Source organism: Prenolepis imparis, unplaced genomic scaffold (genome assembly GCF_030444845.1).
Source record: "Prenolepis imparis isolate NDT839.2.m4 unplaced genomic scaffold, iyPreImpa1.0 SCAF_11, whole genome shotgun sequence".
In the NCBI taxonomy this organism is placed as follows: Eukaryota; Metazoa; Arthropoda; class Insecta; order Hymenoptera; family Formicidae; genus Prenolepis; species Prenolepis imparis.
This window is the reverse complement of record NW_028141169.1, coordinates 3,743,095-3,762,899: the sequence shown is the minus strand read 5'-3', so window position 1 is coordinate 3,762,899 and position 19,805 is coordinate 3,743,095. Positions and strand designations below refer to the sequence as shown.

Below are 19,805 nucleotides of genomic sequence, written 5' to 3'. Positions count from 1 at the left end.
GATATCGTTAATAAATATATCATACAAAGTGCATAAGTAAACCGCAAGATACGCGTAAAATAGTCGATGTAAAGTATCTTAAAATAGAAAAGAAAGAGAAAATATTACCGCAAAGCATTGTTTCCCCAGAATAGCAACAATAAAGTACGATAATAAAAAAAAATATAAAATAAAAATAGAACATGAGAAAAAGTAAAAATATAAGATTATATTTTTTTAACATAAAGTTTGGTTTTATAAATTGCATTCATTATATATAAATTTTGAATTTTGTCTAAATGTAACTCTGAGTTTTTAATTCTATAATTCCAAATTTGAAATTTAAAAACTTTAATTCTATAAATCTAAATTTTAATTATCTCTAATTCAACTTTTTTATACAGATCAGATACAGATTTTTTATACAGGTCCTTTTTTAAAAAGACATATTCCTATACTTCAATGTTTCAATTTTTTTCTATATTCCATATTCTGTTTTTCTAATTGTATTGTGAAAAATTAGCGAAATTACAAGCGAAATAATATAATCACAAGTGTAACCAAGACTATATATATTTTTTAGCGATGACAAGAACAAATCAAAGGACAAATAACTACGATTCTTAAACAGAAAATCACCTGTGCTATCGGGAAAAAAATTTATTAACAATAAAAGAACAATAGCTCGCGCAGCTTGCAGTCCACAGAATTTCGTGTACAAAAGTAATCGCGTGTGAGCCAAATCAAAGTTTTCCCGAGCTCAAACCTCGTTGTTCTTCTTCGAGAAGAGAGAGTATTCTTTTTCATCCCGAAACTCAGCTGGGGAAGTTTTCCCTGCGGACACGATCGTCCCGAATTCATTACGCCGCTGTCCAGAACGGCACGAGAAACGAGCACGAAAGTGCAACTATGATGAAAGGGGGTAATGAAAAGCGGGAAGGAAAAAGGGGGCTGCGGCAGGAGAAAGGAATAAATTCATAGAAAATTCGATAATTACGCGAGAACCGAACAACAAGAACTCAATAATATTCATGTAATAATTTTTGTCTAATTAACAAAGACGTCCAACATATTAAAATCATATTGCGATCACGTGATAACTATATATTAGCACGAAAACTACATTGTTATTGAAATTATGAAAAATATAATTTTTTAACGAATAGTAATTTATAACATTGGAATTATTATAAAGAGCGTTCACAAAAGTCATTCTAAGCAAAAATTTTTGTTGTGTTTTCTATTATTACTATTATTATTATTAAGCTTCTTTATAAGACCAAAGAGATTTCAGCATGTTTATTGAACTAAGAGTTCCGCGAAATGTGAAGAGCATGTATAAGTAGGAACGAATGGTTTTAAACGTGAACATTGCATTTTCGTAAAAGAAAAGCATCTACAAAAAATATAAAAAGACGGCTTCATTCAACTGCACTCGCTTACACGACTATATTTGAAATTTTGCATGAAATCTGTGTTCTAACAATAAATCTGCATATATCGTAGTAAATAACAGTAATGTACAGGTGTAGTACTAAATCTTCGTTCTCTATATGGACTTTATTTCCGGAATTGTCTCAAAGGAAATATTCAAGCAGAAACGAAGAGCATAATAAGCACTGCAATATTACAATACATAGAATTTGCATCATGCTGCCTCTTGTAAAATCATTATAATCAAATAAATATAAAGTGTGTGTGTGTGTGTGCGTGTCCGTAATTCAAATAAATTTAAAGTGAATATATAGTATTTCATAAAGAAGTTTTCAGTAAAATAAATAAATAACAGACTTTCAAGTCTTACTTAATATCAAATAAATATTATATGTTTAACTTTTCAATATTATTTGTATCTCGAAATTTATAATATAAAATATTTGAATATTCAAATTATCGCTATGGAGAAAAATTTATTGTAAATCCGCTTTAAATATTTGCAAATAAAGCATTATTTATTCATGTCCCGTGCAGCATTAATCAACAATAAATTTCGATGTCGTGTACGATCTTAGAAACATACTATACTATGCATGGATGCAAGCGACGACAACAGGTGAGAAACTTGAGCAAGGGAAACTCGACTGTAGGCAAAACAATAGCACGGATACACACCAGTTTGTTAGTCTCGCACGTATGTACCCCACATCGTGGCCTCGCTGTGAAAACAGTAATCAAACTTCGGTTCGTACAAGCCGAACGACCCCAAACGCGGCTCCATTTAAGTGGCTCTTGCCCTCTGGTTATATTTACCGCATGTGTACGATTTCCACGTACGTTTTCCGACATGGGAACCTGACATCCGCGCTAATTCAATGAAACGTGCATGCGTCGAAACATGTACGTTGATAGTATGCAGAGTTAAACGGAATGAAAAATATGAGATATCTGCTGCGTCATGTGATAGATAGATTCGTAACAGATTCTTAAAAAACGTACTCTACTAATAACATTGCGAGCATAATGTAATCCGTATACCTAATGTTTAGAATAACTGACTAATTATCTATATCCCTGTGCAAGAAAGACATCGTGACATGCAAAATAAGATCAATGATCCAACTTTGCCCGATGATGGCAAAGTCACCCCCAGAGATGACCCCGGTAACGGCTCTTGCGGGACTTTACATCGCATCTCTCTTCTCCTTCCCCCTCTCACCACTCCTCTTGTCCACATTAGTAAACTGCTTGCTTCGTATGGCACGGCCACTAACTGTTACCCCCATCTTATAATGGACCGTTTACCCCGACCGACCGACCGACCGACCAGACGACCCATCAGATTGCAAGCTTGACCACCGTGGCTGCAATTGCTTAGGCTCTCCTAATCCATCTCGAACTAAAGGGCAGCTTGATTGTCGGTACCGTAATGAACGGCTGAACAACCAGAGCCTGTGTATGTACTCTTACTGTTTGTACCACCGTTACGACATTCACGTGATCGTGAGACCATATTCGATAGCTTATTGAATGGTAGACAGAAGTGCTTTATTATTACTTTGAAAAAACTCTAATATATAAAACAATGTTAAAAATATTCGATCACTAAGTACATTTCTTAATTTGATAATGAATTGAAAAAATAAATCAATTATCACAACATATATTAAGAAATTACTTGCTAAAATAATAAATCACAAATATAAAAAAACATGAATAATTTAATAAAAATAATTTTAAATAAAGAGCTTTAAACGTTCATTATATAATAAAACAATATAATCGGGTTATATAAAAATTATTATGCAAATAATTTAATAAAAGAAAAAAAAATAATATAATAAAATTTTATAATAATACAATTTTAATAATACAATTAAAGTTGAGGGCAGTAAACAAAAAAGATGCCCACATAAAGCGAGCGATACTTTGTACGATATTATATAGAGATTTTATGAAAAGGAAGTGAAATGCATGTCGTCGCTTGTAAAATGAAATATAGCCGCTGAACCATTTTCGCGGTCGCCACCCTCTATTTAAACAAGAACAAAGGAGAATCCTCGGCGCAGACGCTGGCATCGAATGACGCGTGTGGACTCGAATCGATGTATGTACGTATTTCAAAAATAGATAATGTGTGTCAAGCAGGCTTTTTTTAATACAAATCGATATGAGTATCTTTTCTTCGCTGGCTATTTGCTTTTTCGGGAAAGCATGGAAGCTTCTTTCCGGGGAAGCATGCTGTAATTTAATTCTTAATATAACTCGCGAAATTCGATTATCGATACGACGAACATTTCAGTATCTTTCGTGTGAACTTTTGTTTTTTATATCACGACGATTTTTTCAAGATCATAAAAAAAATTTGACTTTTCCGAGAATGTAAATTCTCCGCGAAGAGAAAACATAATATTTCTGCAGTGTCAGCTAGATTCTAACGTAAACGTTCTAACTATATTCGGAATAAAAATAAAAATAATATTGCAAGAAATAATTGTAGTTTAGCAGTCATCGAAAACCAAAGGTTAACTTCTTTTGCTACGACATTTCGTATAAAAATTTTCAACTTTTTCTTCAAAAAGCTTGCTTTTAAAGAACTTATCTAATCCCGGTTTTACATTTGTGAAATGCGGGCATTAAGCACAAGTTTGTAATCGCATAGAGAAAAAAAAAACAGTTTTAAACGCGGTATGCTTATTTAATAATAAATAAAGAAACTTCCATTCAAGCGTATCGTCACATTATATGTATAATTGATTTCATCGTTAAACACCATCTTAAATCATTAAATTAAAATAAATCGCTTTTGCAAATATTTTTTTTATGGCAAGCAATTAATTTAATACTGTATTTTAATATGAATCGTTTGGTTAGATATCCATAAATAAATTCGCATTCATATTCCGTTAAAAGTGAATAAAAAGCTGCCCTATAGAGGAGAGAGTTCAAGCTTCGGAAGCATTGTTTGTGATGAATCAAGTGGGAAAAAGAATAAAATTGTGGAAGCGCTACTATCATTGATGTTACGTTAATGAGAAGAGCCGCATTATTTATCGAGCACGATTCTCTAATGGATTGTCGAAGAAAGGCACGGAAAAAAACAGAAAATGAAACGGATATCATTCATTAAATAATTGTGTGTAAGTAAACTTACATGGTACACATTTCATTAACGATGAAAAATACGAGAGAAATGAGTTGTTTCAAAAATTCAAATAATTGCGAACAATAAAAGCTCAAATAATATAAATTAATGCGACTATTAGCAATATATATATATATATATATATATATATATATATAAATGTATAATACAAAATGTAATTTTGCATTGTAATAAAATAAGAATAGTTAACTATTATAATAAGTCCATTATCAAAGTTGTATCTCGATGTTTCGTATGCAACATTTGAAGACAAAGTATAATTAATGGTATTACTTTAACTGTACACTTTTCAATCAATACTTTCATAAGCATAATATGATTTAACAAATGCAGTCAATGAAGGAGAGCACGGAAACGACGATACTTCCCTATTCCTGGATTGCTGTTTGCCAAGCATTCTTCAGGCGTTATCCGAATCCTTACGCGACTCACGTTCTATCGGAGGATACCCTGTATCGAGAAGTCAGGGGTACTAGTCTCTTCAGCACGCGAATTTTCCGCAAAAGAGCTACCACCTCGTTACCGAGCTGGGCTCAGAAGCTAGTGAACAATCCGCAGGTTTCTTCGCGTGCATGTTCTTTCGCCGCGAGATTATATATTCTTTCCACAAACGTTCTCGATATATTTCCATTTGATATTTATAAATCCAACAATTACTATTTTAATACATATCCCTCTAATAAATCTACAGTAATTTAATAATTAATTAAACATATGCGGCAGCTATTTTAAAAGAATAACGTAAAACAAAAACGAAAAAAAATTGCCAAGAAATAACTGAAGCAGCTTCCATCCATTTGCAAGTAATTTTTCGTCAAACTTATGCTATTTTAATGAAAAATATTATAAGACATTTTGAAAATTTTACTTCAATTTCATATATCACAAAAAAAACAAAGTATTTTTGAAAACCACATTTAGATTTTTTCACGTTTTGTGAATCGTTATTTTTAATTATTAGAGCTAATAGACAAGTTTTTACAAGTCCTCTCTATCGAGCCAGAAATAATTTTGTCATGGAAAAATTTTTTGCCTGAATATATACTGACGGAACTATTAGTCTTCGCAATTTCTATTGTTGTATTTTAATATCAAATCAAAGATGATATATTGACAAATGACATAGATATTACAACCCCTAATCCGATGATATGCACACTTCGAAAACTCGCAAGATATAAAACACAACCTTTCTTGATCGATCAGTGCTTTTATCGCCGCCGTATCAAACATCCGTTTCACGGCAGCAACAAAAGTACGTTCTAGGAGAGACCATTTACAATGAATTTACGACCTACGGTAGGTGCTGATCCTCGAGGAAAGCGTCGTCGATCTCGGCACGAGACGACTGGTCTCGTTAACCAGAAACATCGACCACAAAAAGTTGGTAGTCGCCACGGAAACGATCGAATATATACCCAGTCGCGGCAATCCCGATAAAACTCTGATGACTCGTCGTACCAGCATTCGATCACCTCTCGTTGGTCTCACGGGTCGTATGATCGAGAGAGTCTGTCACGCGCGAGCAATCAGGAACGTCAAGAGAACGGTGCAGGTATAAAGAAATAGAGAGAGAGAGAGAGAGAGAGAGAGAAAAGGGTCGACTCTTCGACGAGTCGCACTACGCGATTGTCTCGAAAACGGGCAAACTAAAATCATCGTTACGCGAAAGTTATAAGCGAGCGAGAATTGCGAAGTGATTTCGTTCCGCAGGGATTTCTTTATGTGCTCGCGCAGCAGAATGGAAAGCCTCCAGGAAAGCCGGGAATCGCCATCGGCTGACTTCGTAATGCGGTTGTACGCGATTTACGCGCTGCTATACCTTCTAGTTCTCGTGCTAGATTATTTTTTATGGACGAGTAAATTTTGGTTTCCCCCGTTTCGAAATTTCGTTGATGAATCATCCGCCCAGCTACAGAACAAACTTCGTTGAAAATTATCAATTTACTTTTTCCCCCGTTGAAATACGATTCTACGATCCGACATACGAGAGATATATATCCGTTTCACGATTATTAAAATATTTTTCCGTCATATCAATAAATCACTGGCTAATATATGTTTTGATTTATTAATTATTAAAGGTAGTGTTTATTATTAATCGCGCGTTTCTACTATAAACTGTATATAAAGTATTTCAACAGACATAACTAATAAAAACGTCGTGTGAAAACAGCAGAGCACGCGCGCTTTCACAGTTACGTTTTTCAGATCTTATCCGATTTACGCAATGCATGCGGGAGCACCACGAATTATTCATAAAGTTTCCTTTTGACGCTCGAATGAAATATATTGCAACGCAAATATTGTTACATAGGTAGTACGCTATCTATTTAACATAAATTTGCAGAAGCTATACGCCAAGTATATTTACCTATTTAGAAAAAAAATTGTCAGAGAAAATTGCTCTGAGTAAACTGAAGGAAAAACTCATTTGCATGTTGAATATATCTGTTATCACTGTATCAATAGTAACGTCTTTAAATCAATATCGTATTAATATAAATTGGAAACTATATTTTTTATATATTTAATATTATATTATATAATTATTAAATTTGATAAAATTAATTACAAGTTTATTATTAGTTAAATATAATATTTAAAAAAAAATAAATATATAATATAATATACTCATTCCATTATAAATTAAAATATAAATTATATATTCATTCTATTATATATTATAAATTACTAGTATTCATTATTCATATATATAAATTCATAACAACATCGAAATCAGATTTTATCCTGAAGAAAGATCTTGGAAAAAAATGTACGTGTGAACCTTATTGAAATATCTATCAAATCTGCCAAACGACAAGTTTTTCTTTTAATTTATGAATTTTTAAACAAATCTATGCAATCGTTTTATTGTAATATACGTGATATATCATCAACGAGTTCAATATGTAAAGTGTTGATATAAGTTTAATATCATCGATATAAGCTCAAAATAGTTATTACAAAAATCAGAAACGATGCGATCGTAAATATAATAGAATCAGAATACAATAGAAAGAAAAAGAAGACTGAAACAGAACGAGAAGATAAGTCACATGGAAAGGATCTCAGACTCGCTAGACCAACGAGTCCGCAAACGCAGTTGACGTCGCAAGAATCTATACTCTCTATCCCTACCCTGAACGAGAAACCTTATTTCTGTGTCGAATTGAATCATCCCTACGAGAGTGCAGAATGTGATCGAGGATGGAATGGAGATGGGATATACTCGGCTTTTACGTGAGATGCAGCCATATAGTCGACCGAGCTGACAAAAAGAACGTCATGTCGTATATCATTCAGCAGTCAATGTGCGTAATACGTGAATACGCACCCTCCTCCCTTTCCGAAATATATATTAATTAATTACTTCAAAATGTGTGTGTGTGTGTGTGTGATAAGTATCAGAGTTTATTTATTTGTATAATATATTTATATACGATTATTTCCCTGAGTTTTAATTACGAAATAACGTAACATCAATTTGCCAAAGATTATGTCTTTCGTCGGAATTATTATTTCATTGATTCGTCTCTACGGCTCGTTCTATCGTCGATCGCCACTACTTCAATCATGATGATCAACGCATCGTTTACACGTGAATATCAAATGAGTATCGGTGATGCATAAACCGATGAAACCACCCTATATGAAACTAGACGCTTTGTCGACACAATAAAATTTCACAGTTGACTTCCATCTTATCGCGCTACCTTTATATTACGTACGTGAACGGAATGTAAATGAGCAATATATTCACTATTCAACAATATTATATATGTATTGCACATATGCGCGTCATACTATGATATAAAATAGACGTTCCTACATACATATTCGCAGTAGTATAATAGAAAAGTGTTATTTTATTTTGTCTATTTTAATAAAGTTCCTAATTCTCTCTTAAGAAAAGGAGTACAAACTCTTTAGAACTGTCAGATGTTAAAAAAAAATCTTCTCTTATAATGAAAATTTAAAAAGACAATCACACGAAAACCGAACAAAAGAAAAGTAATTTTAAAGGAAGAAAATGAATTTTTTCCGAGCTCCATCATTCATAGTGATAAACGATGAAAATATCGCAAAGTATGTCCAAATCCCGCTATTAATAAATGCGATAAAGAAATAGAATTAATATTTCTAAGTCTAAGTGACCGAACGTAGGACAAGACTCTTGTATTCAAGAATTCATGGCGTGCTGAACGCGCGATCTTCGAGAGAGGATTTCGCTCACCCGATGGGGGGAAACGACGGTGAGAAATAATAGAGGGTCAGCTGCGCGCAGCGGGGATGTCATCAGCAGTCGCGGCATAAAAAGCTGCCTCCCTCGTGCAATTAACATGGCATCATACAATACAATTCCGGCGTCAGCGCGCAATAGAACAAGCTCCAACATTTCTCGTTTGTTATTGTTTATGAATTATACATAAAAATTTTTATCCATTTAGCACACGACATAATGTACAACGAATACGACGTCTCGGATGCGCGAGAGATTGATTTTATAACGAAAAGCCGTAGGAAAAAATTATTGCGCAAAGATCTAATTTTCACAATAATGCTTGTTGTATAAAAGTGCTAAAAAGTCAAACTTGTATTTATCGCCTTATTTCGATTTTACAGACATCGACTGTTATTTTATTATTACAATTATAATTTATAATTATAATTATATTATAATTTATAAATATATAATTATAATTATATTATAAATTATAATTTATTTGTATATTATAGCAAAAATATCGTAGAAAATAAAGATAAAAAAGCGAATTTAAAAGAAATTAAGAAAGAATTTTATGAATATATGCGTTAAAAATTCGACTTGCATAAAAACTTCATAAAAAGTTCAACGTGATTCATAGTTGTTTAAAAATACTTGTAAAGAGAAAAGTTGGTGCAGGAATTTAAAAGTTTCAACAAGCCATGTCGTGTATTAATGAAAATTAATAACATAAATGCATATTTAGTTTATTATAGACGACCGCCATCGAATATCGTTTAAAATCGGCTTTTTCAGAATCGATGTAATTCTCACAGTTGTTATCACGGTTCATAATGGATTCGACTAATCAGCATGAATATTCGGCATCAGCCGCGAATGCGGCTAATCCGCTTTCAAAACGACGAAAAATATCCTCGAAAGCTGTGGACTCGGGGACGCTAATCCGCTTTACTTAGCCGCGAATCTGTGCGTGAACGAAATAATTGCGCATTCCGTATCGCTTTGCGCGATCGTGCATCAATAATCTAGTAACTGTCCGCGTTAATGTTATCGTCCGTTATATGTAAAAGAAAGGCTCGTGTGTATCGGTAAATTTTATTTTCAACAAAAATCGTAATTATTCGATTGAAAAATAAACAAAAAATCAAGTTAAATATTCATTATTTTTAACGCGTAATTTTCCATTTAAAATGATACACGGAGAGAATTTTTTCTTAGAATTTACCCTGAAAATCATGGTAATCATGGGATAATATTATGGAAAGAATTTTATGTAAATTTCTCTGATTAATATCACAATAAAAATAATAATATCTATCACAATAAAATATAAAACATGTTTGATTAATTTTACTAAACTGCATGGTAAAATTACTCAAACATGTTTTATATTTTAACGTGTAAATATTATTATGTTTATTGTGATTAATATTAATCAGAGAAATTTTCATAAAATTCTTTCCATATACCATATTGTCCCACGATTATCATAATTTTCAGGATAATTTCTAAGAGAAAATTCTCTCTGTGTATAAATAGCAAGCACAGAGAAATTTAGTTTAAATATTCTATGATCATTTAAGGAGAAAATAATTTTGTTATAAAATATTGAAGTTACGATTAAACTTTTTTTCAACAAAATGCAGTGTAATATTTTTAAATTATTCTAAATAAAATTATGTCATAAGTATAATAAATAATCCTTATTCGATATAATACAATACTTTCATGAGCATACTTTATTTCTATAAATATTTCTATAAATATTCAATTGAACAAGTGTAAAATGACTATCGATATTTTTTTATGAATGAAACGAGCCAATTCTATTACTCTCAAGCAGTTCGGGGCATCAGGCAAAATGCGCGGATTCAGTTGGCGGACGTTATACGCTTGCGGACGAAGAATGGATCTGTAAGGATAGTTCCGGAAAAATATGGGAAGGGTAGCGCAAACTGACGGTCCATCCACTCCGTGAATTCCTCAGAGAGTCATAAAAAAAAGCCACCCATCTAGATTTTCTCACTGATCGATTATTTGCAAGAGGGGCCGTCACACAGTTCGATAAACTTCAGTTTCCGGGCTTTTACATCCGCGAATTCTCATGTGTTTATAACGACATAAACGTGTGTGTGTGAGCGCAATATATTTATTAATATTGTAATCGAAACATACACACGTATTTTCATACTTCGACGAGTCAGATAATTTTCGATAAAACTTCCCTGTTTGTATAATCGTTTCGATAAAAGATTGGTGTTTTTATTAAATGGAAATCAATTAGAGTGACAAATTGTTTTAAATTAAATGCGCGATTGGGAAAAAATAATTTTGATCGCTATATTGAAAGTGTTTTCAAAAAACTTGCTATAAATTTTTTACATAATTTATGTTATATATTAAATATCGTAGTCCTAGGATATTTCCATAAATAATTGGAAACTTAATTTTTTATGACATTCTAAACTATGCAATCTCTAATTTTATATAAGACATAAAAATTGACATTATATTGTAATATTTATAATAATTTTATCATAATTTTTTATTAACTATTTTATAGTATAGTCTGCTAACAAACAACAAACTGATCAAATTATAGGTATCTATAGTTTTTAATGTTATATGAATTAATGTTACTTGATTTTCCATAATAATTATTAATTTAGAGAAACATTAATATATTATGTTTGATCATATACAATTTATAATAACAGTATGCCAATTATCCGGACATCGATTACTCAAACATTAATTCCCATTAACACATGACTGACATCCGCGAATATATAAGCAGAAAAATTCTTAAATAATATTAAAATTTATTATTTTTTAAAAAACAGTAGACTTGTGCTATATATGTACAATAGATCTGCTAACTAAATAATTTTCTTTAAATTTTGCAAAATATAAACATTTTTGTATATAAATATAATTTTTACTTTTTCTATCGACAAGAAAATCAGTTAAAAATCTGCAATATTTATTTATCAGATCCGTCTTGTTTTGCTACAAATTAATTAGCAGCCAATTTCCCTATTAATTATCTCACGATTGGAGGCAGTCCTGATTACCTAAGGTATGAATAAGCAAATGCCAAAATTCACGGTAATTAACTACTAATGATGCGCAATGTTCTCCAGATTGCAGTTCTGTAATCGCTTTAAATAGCAATTATCTTGGGCAAAATTCTCTCTCTTTCAAAGGTAAGGACTCTTAAAGATAAGGAATTGCAATCGTATATAAATATTTCGCACAACGTAAATATTAAGAGTATATTAAGTTTATTATTATTAAGAATTATTATCAAGAGAAATAAAAATAATACACAAAAATAATAAAAAACGAAAGTGATAAAAATAATACGTTATAAAAAATAAAAAATATATACACGAAAAATGAGAAGTGCTATATAATCTGAGGATATTATACGATAAAAAACTCATTTTCTCCCTTATGTACGCTTTGTGCTTTAATACTTGTCCATTTCTCTCATACTTTTTTAATATACGACCGAGCGTCACGCGAATCGCTGCGCTGATTTCCACTTACACGAGAATTCGCCCAACTTGCGTAAAGTAATTTTTTACACCGATGTGGCAGCACGGAATCAGAATGAACGGATTACACCTCGGAGTGGCGGCGTCAATTAAGGGATAATCACACGGTGTTATCCGTACGTGTTCGTGCGCACGTGTGCGACTTGGTCGGCGAAGCGGTATAAACTTGTGTCCGACAAAGTCTGATTCTATCTCGGTACGTTAACCGGTTAGCCGGAGGGTGAACGAGGGTGAGAGAGAGAGAGAGAGTGAGAGAGACAGTGCAAAACCAGGGGAAAGGGGAAAGAAAGGGGGTGTACGGATACGGTGAATAAGAGAAATGTGCGACGGCGAAGCTCGAGCTATCTTCCGTCTGGCAAAGCTCCACCACCGACTACATTAGCCGGCTTATCCGCTCATTATGTGGAACGACGATCGCACCTCCGCACCCCATCGTCATCCCCTCCCCCTTCGCCCCGATCCATCGCTCTAAGCTTTTCGCGAAAGATCAAGTGACGCGTTCATTTTTATATATTTTTGACTATCGCGACGATATCAACGTCAAATAAAACACGTTTCGCGGAGCCAGTAATCACATGTGACTAATTAATATGTCATACAATATGATAAATGTTTCCCGCAATTTATTCTACAATATGTAACGCGATAAAGAATAATTTTCCCCTTTGTGTTAATATCCACAGAGTTATGGTCAATTATATCTTCGATTTTTTTATCTTTTCAATCATTCGTGATTTTATTAACCTGTTGTACTTGGATCAATTTTATAAACGTTTAAGGAAATTTTTATATTGTGCATAGATTGCATAAGACTAGATAGATAATTAATTGCAACTTGTAACAAGTTACTTTGTTTAAATTATTAATTATATATATGTAACATTTTAAACATAATTACACAGAGAGAATTTTTTCTTAGAATTTATGCTGAAAATCATTGTAATCGTGAGACAATATGGAAAGAATTTTATGACAATTTCTTCTGATTAATATATTTATCACAATAAAAAATATCTATCACAATAAAACAAAATGTGTTTGATTAATTTTATTAAACTATATAGTAAAATTAATCAAATATATTTTATATTTTATTGTGATAGATATTATATTTTTTGTGATAAATATTAATGAGAAAAATTCTCATAAAATTCTTTCCATATCATATTGTCCCACGATTACCTTGATTTTCAGAATAAATTCTAAGAGAAAATTGTAAGCTTGCATTATATATGTCCACGCTATAATAACTCACAAAAGCGATTTTATTTGCATTTCATCCACACGAGAGCACAATATATGGAAATGATGATACCTATAACCTTTCGTAATCTGATACACGGCAATGCGTGAAAGAGACGCGCTAAGCATGTTGAAAACAGGATTGTTGTGACGAAATATCGAATCATTACTGGGGAGAAATTTACTCACTTGGCAAAATATACCGCCGTTTATTCCTTCTCGCCAGTTTCGCCAGTCGCTCCATTTTTTAGCACTTCCACACCAGATATAAATCGGCCGATTCCGTGACTCTCGATCAACACGAAACAGTATCTCGTCACTTGCCGATACTTGTCCCGATATCGCGAAACGCGTATAAATGCGGCGAAATGAAGTTAACCTTCAACACTTTGCGTGATACTCGGTTTTTCATCACAATAATCAACGGACGAAATAACGAAATGTTGGAACATAAAGCACTTTGCATCGTTATTGTTATCACGTATCGTAATTAGTCAGAAAATCCAGTCGACACTCCCGATTCCCGATAACCCGCGGCTCGACTCGGACACTCCCGGCATTAGAAAACGCGCGAACAGTCATTTCGGCGGTAAAAAGTGCGCGGAGCTTTCGGGAACTAATGGGCAACACCGCGAACCAAGTCAGTGATACTGCGCGACGCGCGACAACTTCACTCCGCTCCGAAAAACGTCCTCTCGCGATCCGACTTCGATCACCGAGGATCGGCGGATTTTTACGATGCGTCCCGTAATTAATCCGGAAATCCACTTAATGTTCTTGACTCCCGATGTCCCGACACTCGATTCGGATACTCGTGGATACTTGGGACATTGGAAAACGCGCGAATACTCGCTTTTGTCGAAGCAAGTGCGCGGAGGACGCGAAGCTGTCGCGATGAGACCCGGAACTGACCTATGACGCCGCGAACTGAGTCAGTAGTACCACGTGAATCGAGCGAAAAAGTTACGTACTTCCGAAGGACGCGCGACAACTTCATTGCGCTTCGAGAAGCGTCCTTTCGCGATCCGACTTCGATCACCGAGGATCGGCGGATTTTTACGATGCGTCCCGTAATTAATCCGGAAATCCACTTAATGTTCTTGACTCCCGATGTCCCGACACTCGATTCGGATACTCGTGGATGCTTGGGACATTGGAAAACGCGCGAATACTCGCTTTTGTCGAAGCAAGTGCGCGGAGGACGCGAAGCTGTCGCGATGAGACCCGGAACTGACCTATGACGCCGCGAACTGAGTCAGTAGTACCACGTGAATCGAGCGAAAAAGTTACGTACTTCCGAAGGACGCGCGACAACTTCATTGCGCTTCGAGAAGCGTCCTCTCGCGATCCGACTTCGATCACCGAGGATCGGCGGATTTTTACGATGCGTCCCGTAATTAATCGGAAAATCCAATTAATGTTCTTGACTCCCGATGTCCCGACACTCGATTCGGATACTTGTGGATACTTCGGATGTTGGAAAACGCGCGAATATACTTGCTTTCGCCGGAGCAAGTACGCAAAGTACGCGAAGCTTTCGCGACAAGACCGGAAACTGATCTACCTACGATGCCACTGTGGCCAACTATGCGTAATAAAATTACGCGAGTCGAATAAAAAATTGATGTACGTTCGATCGATTAATATGTATGTATAATCGTGTATTCTTCAACAAAATTTGTCAAATAAAAGAAATAATAATAATGTATATATTTTAATCTGAATTTTAAAAATTTTGTTGTTATAATTTCATAATATAATCTAACAAAAACTGTCGAATTGCAGAACTTGACATAATTACCAACGAAATATTAATCATGATAAAATACAAGGACAAATAATTATTTTTTTTTTATAATGACACATTAGAAACATCGAACGGACTTCTAAAGTAATTGAAATATTTATGAAAAATTAATTGTTTTTTTAACTGTTTTTTTCCAAGTATCTGATTTCTGGAATCAGGATGTATTATTTCGCGCGAAATATAAATTTTCATATAAGTAGAATAAAATAAATAACATCAATGTCTAACAAATATCACGAATGATATGACAAACAATCGTTGTATTTCGCGTTGTTCGCTTGTCTAAACTATGTTATGCGTACAATTAATGTCGGAACTATAGTGTAAAATAAATCTTTCATTTGTTAATTAACAGCATCGTATAATTAACCATTTTTCTGGCCAAATTCATATCCAGGGAATAAACATTCAAAAAAATTAAGTAACTGGCGAGAAGACAATAATGTCAATGATGTATAAATCAGCTATAATTTCAGAAATAAATATCCGTTTTTTTATATATATGTAAGATTTGCTATTGTTTTTATTGTTTTAGCTAGTGTACTTTAAATCGGACATATAACTGACTACAATCTTTGAAAAGACAATAATTACAAATATATATATACATATATTTATGTAAAATAGAAAATCCTATTTATTTTTTTTAACAGTTGCATTAGAATATTTATTAATCTTTAAACTTTAAATCATTGCCATTATATAACTATATATTGGCAATATTGTGCTATCAATTAATGCAAATGTTATACGAATATAACATATCCAAAAACATCTTAATTTTAATGACAATTTATTTTCACGTATTTAGTAAACTTTTGAGTCATATTTTATTTTAAAAATTATATAAAATAAAAAATCTTATTATAAATCTAGAATTAAAACTTTGAACAAGTTAGATTCATTAAATTTTAGATGAACAAAATTTTTTACAAGTGTTTTCTTCAATCATCAATCAATTAATTCAAACAATTTTTTATTAAAATTCTCTCTAAATTCTCTTCTAAATTCTTAATTTAATATAAGAAAATGTGATGTAAACATTATTTGTATCTATTGGAGTTGCTTTGATAAATATCCTCAAGATTTCTAAACAACGCAGTAAGGCATTATGTCCAAGTACACCAACCAATCGAATAACGACTGTGGCAAAGGAAAAAGGACCGGGCCAGTCGCTGAAAAGGCTGCACTTAACGCGGCGGATATATATCGCTCTGCAGGATGGGGTGGAAGTGAAATGTAGCCGCGCTTACCGGACCGGCTAAACGTACTATTTATTGTCCGGCTGCCGGTTTCCTTCAGAGATTCTGTGTCGTCTATAAGGACACGCATTTACCAAACAACCAAAAAGAGTTAGAATTGATTTCATTCATATTAAATACTCAGTATTATATATCTTGATGCTTTTTCAAATTTGATATAACAATATGCTAATATACAGAAAAAATTATGTGTTAACTGATATGTTGCTTATGCGTTATAATGTGGCATACTTTATTTAGTTAATTTATATTTACTTATTGTCATTGTGTTGTATAGTAAACTATTTAATCATGATTAACTATTATTAGTAAAAATGCACACAAATAATTCTCTTACCTTTTGATGTAACTCCAATAGAAGTGGAAGGAATCTCAGAATTTTCACCATAACATTTTACGAACTGCCAGTCCTCTCTCAATTTCTTCAGCTTCTCCTACAATGTGTGTAATATAAAATTAAATATCAAAATATATATTTTTACAACAATATGTTGGAAAAAATTAAGCATAAATATATTTCTACATACTTGTAATTCAACAGAAACTGGTTGTTTCGCTGATTCACATTCTTTCTCCAAATTAGTATAATTTTCTAACACATCTTTTACTTCCATCTCACGATCTTCGACTTTAGACTGAAAAAATAATAAAAGTATAAATTTAACGTTTGTTTTTTTAATAAGTATATAAAAAATTATTCAGTATATAAAAAAGTATATTATAACTTACCATAACATTTTTAATCATTTCATTACGCTCATGTTGCGGTAATTCCTGTGAGATACTCAATCGCGTTCGCGTTTCCATAACCCATGCCATAACAGCATCCAGAGTATAGATGTATTTTCTAAGCGACGCAAGCTTGCATTCCACGTATTCGCGATGGTTTGAAAGATTGACATTAGCCTAAACACATTATTAAATGTAAAAATAGTACATTATATTATCCAGCAAATTTTTAAAATTTCACAAAATTAATATTACGAAATATCTACTAAATATCATAAGCAATCAATACCTTATCCATATCTGAAAGAAGCCTGCTGCTCTCGTCTTCTTCTCTGGGAACGTTGTGTTGACTTACTAAAGTTTGCAAAGCTCTTTTCCGAGATAAAAGTTCTTCTTCTCTTGCCTACAAATATTTGATTAATCCTTAAATAAATAATGCTTATTACTTATTATTTATGTTTAAAAAATTTAGTCTATGTATGCTAAAAACAACAATGTAGAAAAGAATTACAATTTATATTATATATATTTTAAATGTTAATAATTAGCCATATCTATGAAAAGTAAAAGACAATTATGTAGGCGAACTTTACTAGGAAACTTGTTTGCAAGTGAGAGTTCAATGCTATTTATATCCTGGCACGGTTCGGTATATGCAGTCATAAAATGTAGAGGTATTATTAGGACAAGTTTCGGTTTATTTGATTATGCTGCACTGGGCTTATAACCCATAGAAACTGAATCTCGCAGAGATTAATTCCGTTACTTATCCAAGTCACATCCAAGCAAAGTACTAAGGAGTGTTTTTTAATATGTATTATAGTGTTATATATCGTGTATGTGATATCGTGTATATCACATTTTAAAAATGTGATGTCATATAAGGATAGCGCTTTCGCGGAAAGACAATATACGTTATACATAAATTATTATAATATTAACATGTTATTTGTTTAAAAATTGAAAATTCGTGTATATTTAAGAAATAGAGATGATAAATTGTTTTATTGCATCAATGATCGTGTTCGTGTAGATTCTAACAAGATAATAAAGAAAGACGTTTTAAATATATGTGAGCATACCTTAATTAATGATAATCGAATCGATAATGAGGTTTCGTCCGAAGGATTTGCTGCAGATACTAACAGAGTGTTCACTTGTTCTACGATATTGCACGCTGTTTCCAAAATCCTGCCATCATTGTTTACTTTTCTCTCCATAGCAAAATTCCTTAAATAATACATTGATATAAACATTTAAAGTATGGTACACATTAAAAAAAAAAAAATTAGTATCTGTTTCAAATATGCATCAAGTCACAGAAAATTATCTTAATGAAAATTATAATCTATTATTGTTTTATATAAAATACGATTTACAAAAGAAAGTTAAAAGATGTTTGCTTATTCTGAGGTTATTCTGAGTTGACTGACTTCACTACAGTAGCACAGACAAATCACAACTGAAATAGCTCAATGCTGGGCCGAGCTTTCCTCGCAATGCTACATGCTTGTCTGTATTAGCAAGTCATAATTTCATAATTTATCACTCTCTAATCATAATAACAATGACTATTATTTGTGACTTATTTTTGTATTATTTGTGATATAAAACACAACGTACATTTATTTAAAATATTGAGATAAAACACGGATACAAGTATATCCAATAAATAATAGTTTCCCCCATTCAAAAATGTTATTGCTATATATTTCACTTACTTTTCTTTTCGCGCGCTTATTTCGGCTACCAATTTTTGCCAGCGTTGCTTGATGTTTTCAATTATACTTTGTAATTCTTTTACATCTTCAATAGAAGCCCGATTAGATATATCTATGCTCGTTGCATTAATATTGTTCAATGTTCTTTGCATTCTAGAAACTTCTTGTTCTAATTCGAAAATTTTAGTTTTGCTCGCCTTAGAATGGCTAAAAACATTACATTTCTTTAGAGCGTCTTCCATTTTATCTAACCATTCCGAAAATATTCGGCACGTGTTGTAGAGTTCTCTCCACTTTTCGTAACATTTAATCCAACGATTATGTCTTTCTACGTAGCTCTGATTGATACTCGTCCATTCGTCTTGCAATCTCTCACTTAAATGTTTTATCTGATCGGCTTGTTCCCTTTTGGCTTGTCGCGTGACACTCTCACAAACATAATTCACTTCATCAACGCTTGGTTTTAAAATATTTAAAGCATTGCCAATTTTCTTTAAACATTCTTCTTGACTTGTAAATAGCTCGTAATCTTTACCACTCAATGGCAGAGAGTTCAAAGATCGCGACACAGTCGAGACTGCTTCTCTCAATTTGATAATGCGCGCAATAAATTCTTGCGGATTAACGCCAATATCCTGAAAAAATATAAACGCAGATATGAACAAATTCTGAAA

The 19,805-nt window shown here is 32.7% G+C and overlaps 1 protein-coding gene across 9 annotated transcripts in view; it reads right to left on the bottom strand.

Annotated features, from left to right (window-relative positions):
• LOC145942533 (dystrophin, isoforms A/C/F/G/H) overlaps window positions 1-19,805 on the bottom strand; it is a 429,734-nt gene that overhangs the window by 379,273 nt on the left and 30,656 nt on the right. For all 9 annotated transcript variants that reach the window (XM_083049357.1, XM_083049358.1, XM_083049354.1 and 6 more), the window contains 6 exons: window positions 19,132-19,766; window positions 18,493-18,640; window positions 17,700-17,813; window positions 17,411-17,587; window positions 17,209-17,316; window positions 17,019-17,115 (listed from right to left, as the gene is read on the bottom strand). In XM_083049357.1, the coding sequence (XP_082905483.1) occupies window positions 17,019-17,115; window positions 17,209-17,316; window positions 17,411-17,587; window positions 17,700-17,813; window positions 18,493-18,640; window positions 19,132-19,766 (1,279 nt within the window). The remainder of the gene's footprint in view (window positions 1-17,018; window positions 17,116-17,208; window positions 17,317-17,410; window positions 17,588-17,699; window positions 17,814-18,492; window positions 18,641-19,131; window positions 19,767-19,805) is intronic.